Source organism: Vicugna pacos, chromosome 20, assembly GCF_048564905.1.
Source record: "Vicugna pacos chromosome 20, VicPac4, whole genome shotgun sequence".
NCBI lineage: Eukaryota > Metazoa > Chordata > Mammalia > Artiodactyla > Camelidae > Vicugna > Vicugna pacos.
In genome coordinates, this window is record NC_133006.1 from 27059477 (window position 1) to 27081843 (window position 22367).

The following is a 22367-nucleotide window of genomic DNA, read 5'->3' on the forward strand; positions in this document are numbered from 1 at the left end:
TTTAGACCTCCTTGGGAATCAGATGATCATTGTCCATTCTAGTTTTGATCACAGAATTAAATGAATGATGTTATACTGTTAGCAATCATGATCTTTAATCAGGACAGGAAAACATATGGGTCACAGCTAATTCAGTAATTTGACCTAATAGAGCAATCAAGTTTATATCAACTTGCTTTTTTTGATAGAGTAACTCTTTCCATCTCCATTATTCTTACTCCCTCCCTCATAAAAGTTTTTATTATTGGCATGCCCTTAACTAAAGTGCTGGTAAACAGATAGCTAATTCATATTACCAGAACTGGTATCTATTTTACAGTCTGACTTTATAAATAAAAGAGCACAGATTAACACATGAGAATTTCACAATGCCAGGTTAGGTTTTTTAGGGGGTTTCTCTCCCTGCCCCCAAACAAAAACACTAGTAAACCACACACAGTTGGTGTTCACCTCGACTCAAAATTAATTTTAAAATCCTACAGTAATAATCCAAATTGGATGATTTCAGACTCGCCAGTTTCTGGAATTTGTAGACAGGTAAAGCATTACTCTTCAATACTTAGTGTTGGCTTGGTTCTTGGCATTTTGTTAGCAGCTATGGGAAACATAAAGCAAAGTAAGACACAAATACTACCCTCCAGAAAGTCACGACCTAGCTGGGAAAGCATACAGGGGCCAATTTAATAACTGTGCAGGAAGGCACTGTGTGCTTCAGTGTCCAAGTGCATGTCACCATCATTAAGTATTAGACAATTCGGAAAAAGACACCACCACAAAGGGCTGAAGCAGTCAAGGAAGAAATTCAACAGGTACATAAGCAAGAAGCTTGAACAACCTTTGTAGGTACCAGACACTCTAAGCAGCACGTTTCAAAGAAGAGCTCTTTTAAACCTCAAAACCACCCACGGGGAGAGGCACGAACATTGCCTCCATTTTGCAAATGCAGACACTGAGATGCAGTGAAATCAACTAACTCATCCAGGACTGGACGGCTAGTCGTGGCCAGACTCAGATCGAACACTAGAAGTCTGATGCAGGTATGGAGGAGACTAGACTTGAACTAGATCCTCAAAGGGAGGGAGGCCTTGGGGAAGAAGCGGGATGTGGCTAGAGTGTTTCGGGAAGAGAACAGTGGGGATAAAGGCCCAGGAGTAGGAATAAAGAGACTCCCACCCCCGGTCCTGAGAAAAGACACCCAGTTCAACATGTTGGGTAAAGTCAGGCTCTGAACGGGCTGGACAGTTGATACCCGGGCATCTTCTTACTAATCTCCACACATACTGAAAGTTTCAAGACAGTGAAACAGGTTAGGCACCCTCTAACATGCAGAAGACTTCAGTCTCAGTTCTTCGCTACGTGTTCTTTGATAGAAAGCGTTTAGAGTTGACATAATTTAGAGAAACATTTTGATTGTCCTTTTTTAAATCAAAGCGTTAAAAAGTAAAATTAGTGACGAGCCAGACATTCCCTTTCCCACTCTCCAAATCCAAGCTAGGTTACACACATCTGTCCCCTGCAAGGAAAGCTGTACGGTACGCTTTTCCTGACCGTAAAGCTAGTTGAAACTTTTTAAATCTCAAAGCTTCATCATAAAATACTTAAGCCACTGGCACGAAGAAGGAGGGGAAAGGGTCATTAAAAACTCATCTGAGTGCTTTCTGAATGGTGTTCCATGGTTGCTTGTAGATAAAACTTGCAAAATACACAAGATCAGAAACGTCTACAATGCGGGTTTTTCTGCTTCATTTATACCCTCTAGAATCACACGTTCACACTTTTTCCAGGAAAAAGACAAAGCAATTTTCAGGCTACTATCTATCACAGTACACAGTCCAAAGGTGTTCTTACCTCACAGCCGCTGAGATCAAGAGAGACCCCCTTCAAGTTATGATTACAAGCCAGGCCCAATAACAGCGCTCTGAGGGGAGGAAACACACGTGCATTAGATAAAAATTTCACACGTTGCACTGAAAATTTCTAAGTACACCGGATAAAGCCCAGACAAAGAGGGACGCCTTTTCTAAATCATAGGTCAAGTACCATCTCACTTCTTAACATGCCAACTGCATTTCTGCCGACCAACAGTGGTGACAAAAATGACATGGCAACATTCTTCTGTTTGACACAGAGCAGGTCCATCACAGATGTAAAACCCGACAGGATTGCTATTCCTATGCAAATAAGCCAGCAGGGTCCCTAACTGCACACTGAAATTAAACTGTGTTCATTACAGTTAAATTCCCACCTGCATCTGCTTGAGCACACCTTTAATAATGTTTAGAACATTATTAGGCAATTGTTATTTGAGTAGCAAAGTAAAGCTAGTTTTCCCTACTGAGTATGTAACTGAGGAAGGCAGGCTCCAGAAGATTCCAGGATGGGAAATTATATCTAGATGAGTTTACTACAGGACTGATAGCGGTGGGATGGGTGAGGGTGTAACAACACGAGAGATGAGACTCTAGTCTGGAGTTTGAGGATGGGATCCCGCCTGTCTATCCAATTACCGGCTGGTCCCAGGATCAACCCCATCACTGCTCTGCAAAGGAATTTTCTTATCTGCATATCGAGGAGACTGGGCTACTCAGACGGATCTCATCTCTAAGAATACGAATCGATTTCACTTTCACAAGTCAGTTCTATGAAGTTCAACATCACTGAAGAGGCTTGAAACAAAAATTTCACAGGTGCACCCACATCCATTACATTCCACCAAAAGGACCAAAGACCCTCAACTAGATGCTGTGAGGAGAGCATGAGAGGATTTGAGCTCAAGCAAAAGACATAAATATGTGTGCAAATAACCGTAATACAAGGAAGACAATCATAAATACAAGAGAGCAGAAGGAAGACACCTGTCACCTGGGGGTGGGATGACCTGTTCTCAACGTTCCCAGGAAAAGCGCCTCTGCCCGGCATTCTCCAAAAACCTCCCAGGGTAAGGGGGAGGTGGGAAGGTAGGGGATTACTTCATGCCAAAGTCTCGGAGATTCTCCTTTTCCAGTGAGTCTCTGGCCTCATCCACGGAGAGAGAACTCCTGAGCTGGGCAGAGCACAAGAGTGTGGCTGCTTCTACTACAAAACCCTCCCTGTCAGCAAGGAGGCCGCAGGGAAGGGCGTTTCTCTTCCTTCCTTTAATCCAGTTCCAAAGGTTGGGCATATCTCACCTGTGTGCAAGGCTCTGTTCAATTACGTATTAAAGCGTTGCTCTTCTTAAAAAAAGTGCCTTTTCACCCTTTCTTTCTTGGGGGCAGTGTTGAGCCACTGAAAGCTCTTGGAACTGAGAACCAAAAGGCCAGTCAGTCCCCAGGTCCCTAACTCTCTTACTGACCACGGAGTGGGGGTGGGCTTAAGCACTTCATCTTTTCTCTCTGGGTCTCTAGCTCTCATCCAAAAAATGACAGTTAGGACAGTACCAAAGAAGTCCCTTGATTTGTAAGTTTTAAGTTTCTAGGATTTAGCTACAGATTTTAACATTGTATTTTTATAATGCTTAGACAGAGGAAAAATTCTTCTTACTTTTCTGATGTGTAGATTAAGGCCAAGGAAATAAATAGGCATCCTTTCAGATACCTAACTGTAGAAGGTCAGTGATTAAGAGGTAATGACTCATGAGACAAGGAAATAGAAATCACCCATAGGAAATGCCCCTAGTAAAACAAAACAAAACAAAACAAAACAGAACAGAACAACAAAGCATCAAAGGCACAGGGGGGAAACTTTATCACAAGGTGCGTTGTTTCTTTTAACCTACTGTAAACTGCCTTGGCAATCTGACCCTTAATCATTAGTGCCAAACTGCTTAAGAGAAGAATTTGCATTTCATTTCCCCAGCTCTGGATATACAATGCTAGTTTTAATTTTGGAGTAGCACAGCCATCCATTTTAAAAGCTTTATTAAAAACACTTGGCCAGGGCTATGGGGTCTGGGAGAAGGGGAACGACGTGGCAGGGAGGGAGGCGGGCACAGGGAAGAGGAGGTGAAAGAGTAAGAATGAGCAGTAAATGTGGGCTCGCACCTCACTCTGAGTGACGCTGGAGCCGGCAGCATCCTTGGGACACGCAAGAACAACACTGTTCTGGTAATTTTAGGAAACACTAAGGAACAGTGTCACCATGTTCATTAAAACCCCTGGAACTACTTTAACATAGATGGAAAAGAGCCTCCAAGGAAAAACACAACTCTGAAATAACCAATTCTGTTCTTTGTGTTGCTTTTGAAGAACCCAAATTAAGTGGGGGACTTCTGTAAAATACTTAGTGTTACTCTCAAAAGAAGTTGCATTTCGTTAGCTTATTCTCTTAAAGCTACTGATCCTCAACTCTCTAAAATTGAGGGTCTCCCTCTGGCCCTCTGGGTGCATTGGGATGCGACGTGGGTTTAGGAACAAGGCTGAGCCAGTGTCCCCTGCTGACAGAGGTGGAGGCTGCAGTGCACCTCCCAGAGTCCCCGTGGCCATCAGTCCCCTTTTGGAACGGTCTCAGCTGAAGAAAAATGCCTCGTCCAAGGTTACATCAGCTTTCAGGGGCAGCCTGTATCCAAGGTCTGGTCAACACAGGGATACAAAGGCCCAGCCTCCTGCCCCCAACTCAGGGCAGCTCTGTGAAGGGCCACTCCAGCTACCAAGCTCCCATTGGGTCCACTGACCCCTTCACCATCATGGCCCCAGTTCAACTTCCCCTCTGTCCTACCCTGCTGTCCTCCTGCCTCCCACTCCGGAGGCAGGATTCCAAGAGCCCTTCCTCATAAGTGTCCCACGTGCTAAGCTCCATCTCCAAGTTGGCTTCCCAGAAAATCCAACCTGCGACAGGGACTTTTGACAAATTACTTATCTTTGAGCTTCCATTTCCTCAGCCATAAAACAGGGACAATGACACCTTCCCGCTGCTGTTGTCAACACTGCGGGCGACGGTTTGTGCATTAGCACCCGGTTCTGCATCTCACTCAGGGCAGCGCTTTCCCAGTCCCGTCCGGCCCTCACCCCCTCACAGGTAAACCCAAGCACCTCTGTTTGTTATATCTTTTCACATTACGGAATCACATTAAATGCACACATGGAACTCTGTTTACAGAATCTTCAGCCACGAAGCTTTTTTCCTCACATTAAAATTTTTACTGAGTAACCACAGACCTGAAGAGACTATACGCATACCTCTTCTTCTTACACTTCCCAGATATTGCTTTTTTTTTTTTAAACAAACTGAAGGTTTGTGGCCTTCCTGGATCGAGCAAGTCTGTTTTTTTTTTTTTTGAGTCTAGTCAGTTTACAATGTTGTGTCAATTTCTGGTGTACAGCACGATGCTTCAGTCATGAAGCATGATACATGAACATACATGTATCAGCGAGCGAGTCTTTTGATGCCATTTTTTCAACAGCATTTGCTCACTTCATGTCTCCAAGTCATATGTGGGTAATTCTCGCAATATTTCAAATCCTCCACCAGCAAAAAAGATCAAGACTTGCTGAAGGCTCAGCTGATGGCTAACTTACTTTTGTTTTAGCAATAAAGTGTTTTTCATTTAAGATATATACATTTTTCTGGACATAATGCTATTGCACACTTAATAAACTACACTGCAGTGTATACCTAACTTTTATATGCACCGGGAAACCAAAAATTTTGTGTGACTTGCTTTATTACAATATTCACTTTATTGTAGTGGTCTGGAACCAAACTGGGAAACTCTCTGAGGTCTGCCTGTACTGATTTAACATTATCAAACAGTCACATAAATTACAACAGGTCACAAGATTTAACACCAACAAAATAACTTTTAAGTATAAATATTTACAAGTCTGTATCTATAATAAAGTACAGTAAATCCAACATTGTGGTGAGCATTACTCTATAAAATCAACTGCACTAAATGAATGAGGAACTACACTGTATTTTACAGGAATCCACAGTATTCAAAGTCTTAGAATACCACGTACCTATCACTAAAACTACTTTGAATATTCTAATCTCCCGCTGATACACTATGAGGGCAAAGATCAAGTCTGGTTTTGCTTTCTCACTGCACTCCTGGTATCCAGCCCATTGTAAATGCTCAATGAGTACCAGCTGAATGAATGAATAAGTAAATGAGTGTGGTTAAATTATAACGGATCCCCTTCAGAATACTGATTCTGATAGCTTTATTAATGTCCATACAAACTATGTGCAGCTGTTACATTTAGAGATCTCTAATATACAGATTCAGTGTTGTTGTTTTTTAAAAGGCTTGTTATAACATCAAGTTTTTTTGTTTGTTCGTTTTTAGCACTTAGCTGAATCCATATTCTTAAAGGCATCGATGGTTTTAGTGATATGGTACTTTGTGGAATACTGTAATCAAGAATTTCACACCTCTCAAAAAGAAAAAAGAAAAGGCAATTTACAAATTAGATGATTAATTCTCCAGTAAAACGAATAGCAGACATTGATTTTAACATTTCATACAAATTACAAGGGAAAAATTAAAGCTGATTTACATTTAATGTCAGCTGGGGAAAGAGAAATCTGCATACATTTGAACATACCTGACAATGTACATATTCATAACTACTCGAAAATGAGTTTTTGACTCAGAGAGAATTAGATTCTATAGCCCTTTTGATTACTTCTGACAATGGTGAACAGAAATTCCAGGATAACAAATTATTCTAAGAAGTTCAGCTTTGTGGGGGAAGGCAGAGCTCAGTGGTAGATAGAGCATGTGCTTAGCATGCATGAGGTCCTGGGTTCATCCCCTAGTACAATCAATCAATCAATAAACCTAATCCCCTCCCAAAATTTTTTTTAATTTAAAAAAATTAAAAGCTCAACCTCACCACTACACCTACACTGGGGATCTTAACCTGCAACATAAGTTGGCTGCCAAGTAAAAATACCAAACAGATAGATATCTAGGTAATTCAGAAACCAAAGCACCGAAAAAAAATGGTTCTAGTGCACACACACGTGTGTACAGAGTTTGATTAACACTGCTAATAGAAATATTTAGAACTAATAGATTTTAAAACACACACACACAAGTTCATACCCAAAAAGAACTAAACAGAGGTCAATAGAAAGGCAATGGTACCTGGGAGCACAACTTTCATAGATCAATGAGCACTGCCAAGGTCACAAACCAAGAAAGATTATTTTTTCATAGAAGATGCAATAATACCAATAGTGCACAATGTACTCAAAAAGAATCTGATTTCTTTTTGTGTCCCAAAGTAAAAAGGCATTTTCATCTGCCTTGTCTGTTTTAGAATTGTATGCCTTTTCCCCTTCCCCAAAGCACATTCATAACAACAAACTGAACTTTAAAAGCACTGGCGAAAATGAATTAACCACTCACTTTAAGGGCTCGGGAGACAGTTTTGTGCCTGAAAGGTTGATGTGCATCAGAGCCAGAGAACTACTAAAAAACTGCTTGAAAGATGGGGGTACTTCTTTTCCTTTCCTGAAAAATAAAACAGGAGAGGCATACTGGCAGTTAAACCTCCATTTCAGCATCCCACTTCCAAACTGGCAAAATCATTCATTGCTTATTCAGACCCTGTGAAATAATCCATCAATCGGTTATATCTTCAGCAGAAATTTACAGGTAAAAAGAAGATGTCTGAGTTAAATAAACAAATTCAATATACTTAAAGGAATGATGTAAGAGAAGTGAAGAAATCTCATGAAGTCCTTTAAACATTTTATTCCTATTCTTGTAGCCAAGAAATTTGCTTTCTACCTCCTGATCTTCAGGAAACTCCATGTGTAGATTTTTAAGAAATAAGAAATTAAAGACAATATACCTTTCTCACCAATTTAAAGAGCCATCCCGCTGGGTGGCATTGGATTGCTGAGGGTGGCCTTCTGCATTGAGCAATATTTCTAGGTGTAGCATGTCTCAGATGCAACAAGATTGTGACCTGCTGTCAAGTCTGACTGGTATGAAATCTGGATGACAAATATCCTGTTCAGCTCTTGTATCCAAAGCACACATCTAATTATTTCAGGCCAAATATTAGAATGCAGACAAAACTTCAAAAGGAAATGGCTATAACCTCCAAATATGTCCTTTGCTATTGCAGTGGGAAGTAAGTGGATCAAATCACACAACTCTACAAGAAGGCAGAGTCAGTACCACTCTACAGGGGTTTAAGGAAAACAAGATTCCTGGGTCAAAACTAGAATACGAATGCTTTGTTTGTTTTATTCTAACAGGCAGAACTGTTGGGAGTAATTAAAGTACTTAGCCTGATGTATAGTAAACACTCATTTAATACAGTTATTCATAGTCTGTGGAGGGAGCCACAGAATCTCAGGGCAGAGGCTACCCAAGCCATCTAGCCCACGCACAGAATATTCAACAATATTTTACGTACAGAGGTCTAGGCAACCTGTCAGTATTTTTAAAATGAGACAATTTCAGGCTATTTGAGAAGAAACAGCTCAGCAACCAGAATCTCTATTTGAGAGGATGAAAAATAAATTTAAGAGGAAAGAGAATTCTGGTAGAATATATATTAGATGTTTCAAACAACCCTGGTTCCATATAGTAGAATGATATCTGCTTGTATCCGCCTGTTCATTTTCTGATGAGCAAATGTGGTTAAATTATTCTTTGAATATAGTTTTCTTCCTGCTACTTTGTCTTGGTGCCCAGCGTTCCAATGTTCCCCGGTAATTCACCGCCCCTTTCCGAGGGAGGGTGATACTTCATCTCACCGACAGCAGGCCTGGCCACACAAGTCCATTTAGCCAACAGGCTGTGAGTAGAAACGATGTTCGTGACTTTCAGAGAGAAGTCTGACCTACCAGCATGTGCGCTACCCTGATTCTTTCTCCTCTGCTATGCGACTGTCAACATTCTAGAGATTGCTCTGCCTCCCAGAATGAAGCTGATGTGGCCAGCCCATAAGCGACATGTCACAAAATCTTGTTGCTGGAAGCTATGGAGAGGGTGGTGAGTTGGGGGGATCATTTGTTACTGGAACAACATGACCTCTCCTAACTGCTACACTTAGAAATGGTCTGTGAACAAAAGTATGAATAGCCTGGCTAACAATCCACAGCTCAGTGTAAATGTAGCAGTTTTGACATAATTACGAAGGGCTTTCTATGATTATATCTAGGTAAGGTCCTGGGTATTGAACAGTTTAATCACAATCTTCCATTTGGAAGACAAGGCAATTTGTTAGCACAATTCTGCTCCGTAAGTTTAATAGCTCAACTGAAGATCAGTCATAACAGAATTCACAGTATTACGAACTCAAAAGAGCTAATGAGATAAAAATCCACATAGTCTATGATATCATTTCTAACCCAGTTCCTTAGTCAATTCTAGCTCCACCAAAGCACGGCTTCATAAGCTACCTTCCAGTACATGAACTGACTGGTGGTCAACGTAATACCCTCTAGGGCCTTCCAAATAAAGTATCTTAGAAAACACTCAATTTCTCCCACCACTGTATCTCCTACATTAGGCACTCTCTGGTCAAATCCTATTGAGGTATCCATAGCATATTTTTGCTACTGTAAAGATTTACATCACGAGTACTTTAAAATATAGAATAACTCACTTATGAGGCATAATTGTAGAATAAAGCCTGCTGAAATCTGAATTTTCCAAACAAGTGACTCTTACTCTCTGAATATGTAAAGCTTTTAAAAAGTTAACCAATTAAAAAAAGGAGATGTTTATAATATTAAACAATCCTCCATGTTATTAAAGAGCATATAATGACTAAAACATCGTTTATGACTTGCAGTAATAATTACGAATGCTAAGGGTTGAGCATTAGATGGTCCCCGAACTCCACACTTACACAACCCACGTCCTTCTCATAATTCTTCTGCATTCTCCCATTCTACATTGCTGCGTGTGTGTGAATACTTGTTGCTTTTAATCTACTGCCTGACTTCACAAACAATTCTAAATCAGGAAGGTAGGAGTGAGGTACTTAGGCTGGTCCTCCACTTCTACAAATTAAAACGCGTCAGCTTTGGGATGACTGCTACTCTGTTTCCCGGAGACAGTTGATACTTACTTCAAAGGGCTTTACTGAGAAACACCTATAGACCCCTCTAGAAGGGTTTTGAAAGATATTAAGAGAATGCCTGTCCACGTAGGAAGAATAGCACATTACTATGTAATTCATACAGGTAGGCTGGAGTTATTGATGTGAACAATGACCTGCAATGAAAAAAGATATAACAAAAACTTGAACTTTCAAGACCTAATATTCATAGATAATGGTTTAACACCATCTCCTTCTTCCACGCACAACGTTCACCCTTTATCGCCCTGTTTTCATCTCACTACAAATTTCTCTGAGAGAAAGATACTCCGAGACGAGAGCCAGAATGGATGCATACCGGTGAGAAAAGACAGTTCTGGAGAGATTGAGCACAGCTAAGTACTGAAGGCATCCACGGAGGAGGGCTCGACAGACCTGAGAAAGAAACGAGGCACTCTTATTTTCAAATATTTCTAGGACCAAGGGAAAATTTTATGGGAGAGAAAGTCCCTTGTTTGCCATCTAAATATCTGTTCCGAGACCACCCCCCAAAGCAATACAAAAAAAATATTACCATGTCCAGGGAACATTCTGTATTAGATAAATCCAGGTGAGCAATGGCATTTGGCTGGGCCAAAAAACTGTACATGGACTTGAAATAAAAAACAAAAACCAAACATATTAGGATCCAGAAACACACATGCACACATGCGTCTCTGTGTGCACACGATGCAGTTAATATTTTAAAATAAAGTTGCCTATATCCTCCCAGGATCATTCTCTGCTCTTCCCAAGGGGATTAGCAGAATTTCCTGTCATTCCATTCCCTTCCCTGAGAGCAAAACTCCAAAGATTATTTTAAATTATGTTTAAGTTAAAAAGAGGCCAAATGGAGTCTTGGCTATTAGATCCCCTTTTTGTTAACATATGACTTGGTTTTCCTGATTAGCTCCATTTTCATTATACAATTTTGGGACGGTGCTAATTAATTTTAACTGCTAAGACTGAAATCCTACCTGAATTGCAGTCACCCTATCAAAATGCCAATCACTTCTGAAACTGCTCAAGGAGCCACTAATTTGAATTTGAACCACAGGATGGTGGTCTCAGGCTATATTCTCTTCAGTGCAACAAAATCATTTTTCTAGCCTTACTTTCAAAATCTAACAAGAAAGGCAATACTACTAGGGTTTTGTTTTGTTCTGATTCTTTTTTGGGGGGGGGGTGTTAATTGGGTTTATTTTATTTATTTACTTATGTATTTTTTTAATGGAGGTACTAGGGGTTGAACCCAGGACCTCATGCATGCTAAACACACACTCTACCACTGAGCTATACCCTCCTCACTCCTAGATTTTTTTTACATCTCACTTATAGTAAGACACTTGTTTCCAGGGGTTCTCAATGCCTCAACTACCCCTCATGCCCCTGCAAGCTATCAAAACAATAAAATTAATAACTCTGTTGTTCTTAAATTGTCCTGTGTGAGTAGCAACTGCCAGCATCCACCAGTAACAAACTAAGTCCAAGCTCCTGGCTCAGGGCAAATAGCTAAATTCTGCTCTGCTTCACTGGATGCCATGAGATACTTGGAAAAACAAACCAGCTTACGCTGAGATGTCCTAGTCCTTAGCAAAGACTCCTAAGTGTAGCAGCTTTGCTATAGATGTTTGAGAAAGCTCCTCTTCAGCCAGGAATTCAAGAGTTAAAGATGAGTCTGGAAATACTTTAGAAACTAGACACACAGAACGTACTATATTCTGAAAAGTTCTGATTCAGAAAAATAATTTTGTTCTCACTTAGTGAAAATCGGATTCTGTCTTTGCCTGGCATTGTGATTTTATTCTGGCCACCAGCAGGGGGAGCTCTAATCACCCTTGAGCGGTGACCAGACCCTACAGCCAACACTTCTCCAGCGGGCCCTGCTAGGCTCCTCTCCCAGAAGGCACGGGGCTGAGTACGCCCCTCCCTGCACCTGCTGAAGGACTCCCGGAACCTCAGCCCGTCCGGGGCTGGAAGCCCAGCCTCATCATTCCCCTTCCCCTTCCCCTTCCCCAGGGACAAGCTGGGACAAGACTCCTGGCCGGCTACTTTGCTGTCTTGGGTACCCTTTAAGGCCCCTCTTTCAGTGGCCTTATAATTAAATCTTCAGGCTCTTATATCCTTCTCCCTATTCTGTCACTGTAACGTTTTGGTGGTTTCTCATCGGACTCCTTGTTTCATATTGGGAAGGAGCAGATTTATGAGTCATCAGTGAAGGTGACAGCCACCACTGGACAACGCATTGAAAAAGTCATGGCACAGCAGGAAGCAAGTATTATGTAAACGAGTTCAAGTGTAAGGGCTGTGGCAACATTCCCTGTCTTACAAGGAAAGTAAAACCAGAAGAGAAATGAGAATAAATTTCAGTGTGTTTTTCAGTTCCATGAAGCAACAGAATGTAAATGACAGTCTTCTAAAGGAATTCATGTGCTGTAGGCCCTGCTGGTAAGGAAGTATTTCTTCTAAATTCTACCCTGGTGACCAGAGGGGACCATTCATCCCATGTGGTGATGAGATCATACCTTAACTCACTCTATCAGTAAGCCAAACATTTTTATTACTGATTCAGCTGCATGAAGAATCTTGTTATAATTGAAGGGAGACTGCTTGCCTTCACCCTCAAACCTTCAAGACTGGCCCCAGCTGATTCCTAACCCTCCCCTCTCTCTATTGTATTCATGGAATATAGGACTAAAGTGCATCCCAATATCCCCTTTCAATCACAAGCTATTTAAAAAAAAAAAAAGCTACCAGTCTTCCTACAATATTATTCCATGAGGAAATAATTCACTTTATGTTTCCAATCTTTCTTATCAGGCAAATTTAACAGGTACAATACTATTTTGAAATGAAAACAAAATATTCCTTCAGAAAAAGTATTGTCAAAAAGAATTTAAACTTGAACAACCTTAAGTGAGGAAGAAAAAAAATCTATGTGACAGACTACATTTAACGAAGGAAGTCTCTAAAATACTTCATCATCTCATAAGTCAACGATTTTAAGGGGTCATGATGAGGGAGGTGTGGGAAAGTACATTACAAAGTCCTATTTAGAAATTAATCCAGGCTGATTAAGTCCAGCTTCTTTGAAGAAGGCAGTAAGGCAAAGAAAACCTACCGAGAGGTCATCTCCGCGAAGGATGTTCCCTGAGAGGTCCAGATGGGTAAGGGTGGTGGCGGTCAACGGGTTGGCACTGAGTGACTGAAAAAGGCTGTTCACCCCTGCAACATCGAGAACATCCAGGCTCAATTGCTACTCCAGGGAACAAAATCAGGTTTGTGAGTTTCTATGAATGGTCCAGCTACCCCACCAACTTGCAGGACTGAGGTTAACCGTAAGCACCACCCCCAAAAGGTCTTCTGACATCTGCTCAGGAAGAACAGGTGAGTCACAGACACAACCAACTCACTGAGTAGGAGAAAGAAATGGAATCAACTTCATTTTGCTCCACTTCTAAGGATGCAGCCAGAAAGGATTCCACTTTGAAGTCTTAGAATGATGCAAGCAATTGAACTGATCATTTTTATCCTCCTCTTAATCCTGCCAGATGATTCTCGACTCAGTGTACAGTATTTAAATGACATAGATGTAAATTCAGATACTTAAGTCTATTGAAAGTACCTGGAAGTTAATATAGGAATGTGCTCCTCTACTTACAGTATTACAGTCCAAGCCAGAATTTAGACTGAAATGGATTTTTACAAAGAGTGAAATAGATAAACAAGACTCTATTGTATAGCACAGGGAAATATACACAAGATCTTGTAGCTCACAGAGGAAAAAAATGTGACAATGAACATATGTATGTTCATGTATAACTGAAAAATTGTGGTCTACACTGGAATTTGACACATTGTAAAATGACTGTAACTCAATAATAAAAATGTTTAAAAAAAACAAAGAGTGAGAAAATCATCTGTGCACAATGGAAGAAGCAATCAAAGGGAAAAGTAATAATTAACACTCTAGGCACTTTTTGTATACATAACACAAAGGGCTCAAGTTCAAGTCAACTGAAGTAAACTGATAATATCACCTCAAAAAACAACAAATAAACACATGAGGAGGGTGAGATTGTTCTGTGAAAAGAGAGGTAAGCTCTTCAGGACGCTGTTAGTCTGGACCCCGTGGTGGGTAGACTTTTCATCAGGCCACTTCAGAATGGAAGCCCAGAGGAGGCTGGTCCCTCACTGGGATTCAAGAGGTCAGTACACACATCACTTACGGTTGTTCTTAACATGACAGAGTACGGGATTTTGCAAAGCTCTTCATGTCCATGGCTCTAAATTGTGTATTTTGGAAATACGGCTGTTTTAAATTGGGTATACTTTTATAAATCATTTTGTTTTTGTTTTTCAGTAAAATTCTTCTTGAAAATCCCAAACTATCTTAACCATCCTAAAGGGAAACAGGGTTTTTTTTTTTTTTTTTTTTTTGTCCCCACTTGGACAGAGCCTTGGGCAGGATAAGGGATGAGGGTCAGGCCAGAACCGGTCACGGCAGCAGGACCCAAGGAGGCACTCCAAGAAAAAAAGAAAACAGCTGAGGGTTTGAGGGTTCCGAGCACAGCCCTAAACTGGCGCAGTTCTCTGCTGCGAGTTCAGAATGTTTCAGGAGTGATACTGAAGGGGTTATTATCTCATCCTCCTCCTTCAGAGTTACAAAGAACCAACTCCAGTGTGTGTCTGGTGAAGGTTCCTGAGCTATTTCTCGAGGGTGAGCGTGCATTTGGGTTTGTAGAGAGAAGACAGAGGTGGAGAGGGAAGAATATTTTACTTCAGTACAAGGAAGAATTTTTTGGCTATCAACTTAACATTTATTAAATTGCTCATACCACGTTTACAAAATGCTGGGGCTGGGGAGGTATATATAAGTAAGACCCATTCTTTGCCCTCAAAAAGTTCAAAGACCATCAGGAAAGAAACTAAATACACTCCAGGATGAAAAGCGAATGTTATACAAGGAATATTTATTCATTGCAACCAATCTTTATTTAAAGCCCACTGTATATTAGGTATGGGCTTCTGAGACTTACCTAGATACTGTCTTACCCTCTAAAAGCCAGTCCAGGGGCAGACACAGAGAGCTAAACCATCACAGCCTAGGGAGTTCAGTACTTGTATCAAAGAGGTAGGAAACAAGAGCTTGGCAGTGAAGGAGGTGGAGAGTGGATTAATGACGTTAGATAAAAGGAACTTGGAATGGCCCACAGAAAAGGTCAATTTCTGGAGGTAACATCTATGATTGTTTAAATGACCAGTTTCCTTCAGTTTGTCCTGTTATTGGCTGTATCCATGTATTTTTGTAATGGAATAATTGAGTCCAAGACATATGGGAAACACCAGACTCTCATCAAGAAAATATTCAGTAAAGTTATCTCCTTAGTGAGGTATAACAAAACTCAATAAATAAATTCCAAAATTAGAAGGTGAATTTCGTCTTGAGAGCAAAACGCTCCATGGTTAAGTGTGGGCACTTGGCAGTTGGCCAACACGTGAAGAGAACTGGGAGGGAAGCATGTTATGCACTCAGCTTCATGCTACTGAAACAGAATGAAGGATTTCCTCCCCCATCTCTTGAGCCCTTATCCACACAAGGTCTGTGTTAACAAGCACACGAATAGCAGGAAATTACAAAAATATAGGATGGAAAAAAATCAGGGCTCTTACAACCAAAACTACACACAGATTTTCATGCTAGTCTCGATTCTGGCTGTCTAGTGATTTTGACCATTCTTCATATTTACTATTGGAGTGTTTACAGCTGGAAAAAGGTGGTACCAGATGGCCCCGCACTGACATAATCTGGCAACCAGCAGGACATTTACTAGAAATCCAGAAAACTATCACTTAGCTAACATCTGAGGAAGAGAAAGGGTATTTGGAGACAGTGTGGATGTCATGGAGAGATTAAAAAAAAAAAATCTGTGTTGAATTATGGAGCCATGGATATAAATGTTTTCATAGAACTAAAATATAAATGTTAGTCAAATTCAGCAAAAGCTTAAAACTGCAATTTAATCTGAGTTATTCTGAATCTGCAAACCTTTCAGATCCTTTGTGACAGTTTGCAAGAATACTAGAATCCTTTAAGAAATAAATTTTTTTTAAAAAAGCAACATTTCAAGATATACATCTTAGAAAGGGTAACTTAAAATTCTTTGGGTCACATGTTATAAAACAATATTAATTCTCAAACACATTTTATTGCGGAGAACAGATAAAAGTGTTGATCTTTATTTGTGAAGGGTGTAGGGAATGCGGGCTGTCCTTACTCAGGAGGAAGCTGAGGAACCCAGCTTTGTCTGGGGAACCTCCCCACTCTCATCACACGAGGAGGGACAGGGACATCAGTGAATGGGGGGGGGGTGCTGAAGTACCTCAAAACCCAAATTTGCCCTCAGGAGGATCAATGATCATCATATCCCTCTATTTGTTTTATAGTAATGAACAAATAAATTTAAATAAATAATCTTTTTTTAAACTCTACCTTAAAAAAGACTTAGACCTGTGAAACACACGATAAATGACCAAAATTTTAATGTGTGGAGAATTCATATGAATAAAGAAAATAAACTAGCACTGTAAATAGAAGAGTAAGAAAGGAAGGGATCTAGCAGTTTCCTCCAAAAGAAATACAAATGACCAAGGAACAAGGTAGGAAAAGTTGCCTAAGCAGTAACTGAAGAAACTAAAATTAAAGTATCAGAACCCTTGTTGCTGTGCTTGAAAAACAATTTAAAAAGAGAATATGATCCACTGATGGTGAGAGTGTAAAGACAATTGTACAAAATACATGGAGAACAACTTGACAATAAATATCAGAAGCAGCTTTTAAAAAATTGTGCCAACTCTGATCTAGCAATTCTACTCACAGGAATTTCTCCTAAGAAGAAACTTAACACATGACTGATAATTAGACACAGAAGTCACGTTAGCATTCTTTGCACTACTGAAGAATTTTAAATGATCCAAATATACAACAGATCATTTAAATAAATTAGGGAATATTTGCATATGCTGGACTATCACAAAGCCATTGAAAGTGATCATGTTTTTACTGACACAAAAGACCACAACTGTTACAGGGGTTAGGGGGAAGCTTACGTGATAGTAAGCACACTATAATTGCACATATGCATTATGTAAATAAACTATGTACAGGCAGAAAACAGTATGGAAGGATGGGTACCAAACTGTCAACAGTGACAGCCTTGTGATGGTTTGGTACTAGCATTGCAAGTAATTTTTGCTTTCTTAATTATATTTTTCAGTGTCTTCTAAATCTTTACCATTAATATATAATACACTGATAATCTTCAGAAAATGGTTTTTGTAAAACCAACGTGCTGAAATATAACAGTAAAAACATAAAGGAACCACATTTAGCTTTAAGATCTATAGATGACTGCAGGCATCAGGACAGAAAACACTGCCTCCTGGAGAAATCTTTCCCTTTGGAAAGTTACGTTTATGCCTTAATCTTAAATGTGTGGTACAAATGTGTGCAAATAAAACCACAGGATGTATGGAACTAACCCCAATTCCAGACCACTCTTAGTATAACTGTATGGCCAAAAGAAAGTATGACTGGATGGATATAAAATCATTTTTGGACCGCTTTGCTTCATCTACTCATCCATGACACATTCAGTGAGAACTTGCAGTGCGCCAGGTGCCAGGGATGCTGCAATGAATGAGGCAAAGCCCTCAGCAGCCAGAAACTCCCAGGCTAGGACACCACTGAAACACACTAAAATAGAGGAATTTACCAAGTGCTGTGAAACACCAAGAAAGGAGCACCGAGTTCTACTGTGCTGGGTGTGGTGAGGTTTTCTGAGGTTTCAAAAGCACATAAAAACATTACAGAAGAAGCAGCGAGGTGGGGAGGGGGAGCAGAGGGGAGGAGGAGAAAAGGAAGATGGTGATGGGGGGAGGGGTAGCACGCCCCTTTGTGCCAAAAACTACACTGTATTCATATTAACCCATTTAATCCCACCACCTCCGATGAAGTAGATACCTATATTTCCATATTACAAAGTAATTGAGGAACCAAGAGATTGTAGCAGCATATTCATAGTAAGTGAAAAAGTTAGGATGGATTCAAATCTGGGCAACCTGCTGGAGAACTGACAATCACTACACACACTGCCCTCAAAAGACAGTGATGTATTTAAGGAGCGGCAAATTATCCAATTGAAGAAACTTTCATTAAACACCCACAATGGTCTGGGCACTGTGCCAGGTGCTGGAGACACGGAGATGAGAAACACAAGCAGCAAAGAGAGCCCCCTTGCAGTAGGGAAGACACAATATTTACACAATAGTGTTAGATGTGATCTAGAAGTAACACAAAGGAAAGAGTAATTGATTCTGTTGAGGCCTCAGGAATAGGATGACATCTCAGAAGAGATGATCACAGATGAAGTTTTTATAAAATAAACTGAAGCTCTCCAAGAATATTTGGAGATTTGTGAGATAATAGAAAATATATATTGGTCTCTGCCCCCATGCCCGTTCCCAGCACAGAGCCTCTAAAACCCTTGTGATTTTCTAGGTGATAAGAGCGCTAGAAGCATCTCTTGTTCTAATATTTGTCTTTGACCCTGACCCTGACACAGGTGTCCTAAAAATCCAATAAATTCCTAAGTGATAAGAGCATTAGGAGTATCTTTTGTGCTAGTGAGGCAACTCTGGGTGGGCTCCTGGATGTGGGCTGCTCACCAGAAAGACCAAGCCATGATGAGAAGCTTGGAATTTTCAGCCCCACCCCACAACACTTCTTCAGAAAGGGGAGAGGGCCTGAAATGCAGTTAATAATTGATCATGCCTACGTGACGAAGCCTCCATAAACATCCCAACAGCATGAATTCTGGACAGCTTCTGGGTTAATTAACACATTCCAACCAGGAAGGTTATGCACTCCAACTCCACAGGAACTGAAGCTCTTGTGCTCGGGACCCTCCCAGACCTCACCCTATGTATCTCTTCATCTGGCTGTTCACCTGCATCCTTTATCATATCCTTCAATAAACTAGCAAATGTAAGGAAGTGTTTCCCTGAGTTCTGTGAACCACTCTAGCAAATTAATCAAACCCAAGGAGTGGGTCTTTGGAACCTCTGATAACCTTGACTTGAGACTGTCTAAAGAGGTTGAGGGTGGCGGGGGCACAGCAGTCTCGTGGGGCTGAGCCCTTACCTGTAGGATTTGATATCATCTCCAGGTAGATACTGAGTTGAACTGTAGGACACCCAGCCAGCGTTGCAGGGAACTGCTTGGTGTGTGTGCGGTAGGGGGTGGGAAGGGGGGCCTTCCATTTATCTGGTGATCGGAAGTGTCAGACTGAAATGTTTTGTGTGAATAGTAAAGGAGACACACAGGAAAGGGAAACACAGAAGGAAGGGGGAAACTGAGGTCTTCCCTACATCAGATGAAAAAAAACTTTTCAAGCAGAATACGAAGAATGCACAAAGGCACAAGGTATGAAGGGATATTTCAAATATTATTACGGATGTGCTGATGTGGCAAAATAATAACAGAACTGGATAGATGAGAGGAGGGTGAGTGGAGGCAGGAAAGCACCTGGGGAAGGAAAGGCAATTTTCAGGACAGGAAATAGAGGGGGTAGAGCTACAGAGGTGACTGTGACAGGGCAGTCAGGCCCAGCCATTTTCTGCACAGCAGAGAGTCCATCTGACAGGGGGGTGCATGCGGGAGGGGGGGAACCAGGCACAAGGAAGAAGGGACTGCTGATGTTCTTCCAAGGATGAACCAAGAGAAACGCAAACAGTGGTGACCCTTTTTAACATATAGAAGTATTAAACCGCTATGCTGTGCACCTGGAACTAACGCAGTGTTGTACGTCAATTACACTTCAAAAAAAACAAACAAACAAAAGAACGTTGCTAAATAAAAAACAAAACAGCAAACACTACCAGCTGCCTCTAGGAATGTGAGCCAGGAGGCAGGAGGCAGCCAGGTGAGTGTTCACTGACTCAGAGTTTAAAAAGCTGGAGACTGCAATGTATGCGTCAGAATTATTCTCTACTCTGAAAGCATTTCACTGCAAAACAGCAGAATTCCAAGCATATAATTTCCTTGTCTTAAAACTGTCATAGTACTACAATACATATACAGTGGACCCCTGAACAACACAGGAACTACTCTGTATATAACTTGTTGTCAGCTCTCTACAGCCACGATTCCTCCACTTCTGGGGATTCAACCAACCATGGATCGTGTAGTATTATACAGTATTTACTACTGAAAAATATCCACATGTAAGTGGACCAAGGAAGTGCAAACCACAGTGTCCAAGAGTCAACTGTATGTTTAAATGCACGTACATAACTGAGTAATAATTCTAACCATTTCAGGTAGCACGCTACAGCAGAAATATTACAGACATAAAGTTAAGTAAATAAGACATACTGTACCTTTAGGTGACAATGAGGTTTTAGATAAATTTAAATATTTTAACCCCTTTGGGAGTTTGGCAAACTGAATACTTAAAGATGACACACCTGAGAAAGAAAGAAAAAAATGATTATTAGAATTTTCAAGTTCCTGGGATTGTATTTGTGTCACAATGCCTGAAAACTAACTTAAGTATGATTCAAATTTAAGTGATCACTTTTTCTTCCTAATATTAGACCTTGTTTTCTAATCATCTACCATCATGCCTCCTTTTCTTTGTTTCACCACTACTCTCCTTTCCTGTAGGATAGAAAAGCATAACAAGTATCAAAACTTTACCATTAGAGATGTTTTTCTTTGGACCAAGTGTTATCCTCTCCTCATAGTCCTTTTTCAAATGCAAATACTCTTGGGAAGAATGATATAAGTCTGCCTCCCTCTTCTTTTTAAACTGTCTTAATGAGTTGATCACTTCTGGGTGAGCAGATGCATGCTATTTAATTATTGCCAAGAAAAAAAATGTGATATTAACTATTCAGGTAACAGCTTCCCTTTAGCATATGTATTCCAATATTTAATTGGCTTATGGCTAACAACCTCAGACAAAGCATCAGGCTTGTTCCAATTTCTTAAAGGTAGGTTTCATAACATAAAATAACTCCCAAGGAATTTACAGTATTAAAAATCGGTCTCTAAATTTAATGGCCAGAGTGGGGCACCATGAATATCAGCTCATTCATCCAAAGATTGCAATGAATGTAGACTCTTTTCTGGAAGGAAATAAGTAATACATGAATGTATGCTCTTCCTATAGGTCCTTCAACCAACCTCCTGCTGCACCTGAGTTATCACCCCCCGGGGGCATGCTTTGGGGAAGAATCCTAAAACAGTTTTAACCACATGGTCCCACAGACTGAGTCTCAAACCGCAGGCACCGAGAAGTTTGTAAAAATTCATTACGGTAAAAACTTGGGATCTACGGACTTTTCTGAATGTACATTATTCGTCAATGAAAACAATTACTTCAAAAAATTAGGTATGGAAGATAAAAGAGGGAAAAAACCTCTAACTGTGGGTATTGCTGTGACTTTTTAGATACAACACCAAAGGCACAGTCCATGAAAGAAATCATCGGTAAGCTGGGCTTCATTAAAATTGAAAAGTTCTGCTCTGCAAAAGACAATGTCGAAAGACAGGACAAGCCACAGACTGAGAGGAAATCTTTGCAAAAAGGCACATCTGATACAGGACTGTTATTCGAAATATACAAAGAACTCTTAAAACTCAACACTAAGAAAATGAACAAGCTAGTTTTAAAATAAGCCAAGACCTTAACAGACATCTCACCAAAGATAGACAGATGGCTAATAAGCATATGAAAAGATGCTCCACATCACTGTCATCAGTTAAAACAACAATAAGATACTACTAGACACCTATTAGGATGGCGAAAACCTGAAACACTGACAATACCAAATGCTGGCCAAGATGTGGAGCAAGAGGAACTCTCATTCATTGCTGGGGAGAATGCAAAATGGTATGGCCACCTTGGAAGACAGTTTGGTGGTTCCTTACAAAACTAAACATATCATTACTGTGTGAGCCAGCAATCACATCCCTTGGTATTTACCCAAAGGAGTTGAAAACTATATGAAATTCTGGAAAAGGCAAAACTATAGAGATAGTAGAAAGATCAGTGACTGACAGGGGTTGGGTGTGGGGCGGGGGCATGAGGAGGAGGATAAATAGGTACAGAACTTCTCGGGTAGTGAAAATACTCTGTATAAAGCTATAGTGATGGGTGCATGTTATCACACATTTGTCCCATCCCACAGGTTGTACAACACCAAGAGTGAACCCTAGTGAAAACTGTGGACTTCCCTGATGATATGTGTCAAGGTAGGGTCATCAATTGTAAC

At 40.5% G+C, this 22367-nt stretch overlaps 1 protein-coding gene across 4 annotated transcripts in view; it reads right to left on the bottom strand.

Moving 5' to 3' along the window:
- CARMIL1 (capping protein regulator and myosin 1 linker 1) overlaps positions 1 to 22367 on the bottom strand; it is a 280713-nt gene that overhangs the window by 98766 nt on the left and 159580 nt on the right. For all 4 annotated transcript variants that reach the window (XM_072945577.1, XM_015234614.3, XM_072945575.1 and 1 more), the window contains 6 exons: positions 20469 to 20555; positions 13150 to 13253; positions 10564 to 10641; positions 10348 to 10424; positions 7334 to 7438; positions 1849 to 1918 (listed from right to left, as the gene is read on the bottom strand). In XM_072945577.1, the coding sequence (XP_072801678.1) occupies positions 1849 to 1918; positions 7334 to 7438; positions 10348 to 10424; positions 10564 to 10641; positions 13150 to 13253; positions 20469 to 20555 (521 nt within the window). The remainder of the gene's footprint in view (positions 1 to 1848; positions 1919 to 7333; positions 7439 to 10347; positions 10425 to 10563; positions 10642 to 13149; positions 13254 to 20468; positions 20556 to 22367) is intronic.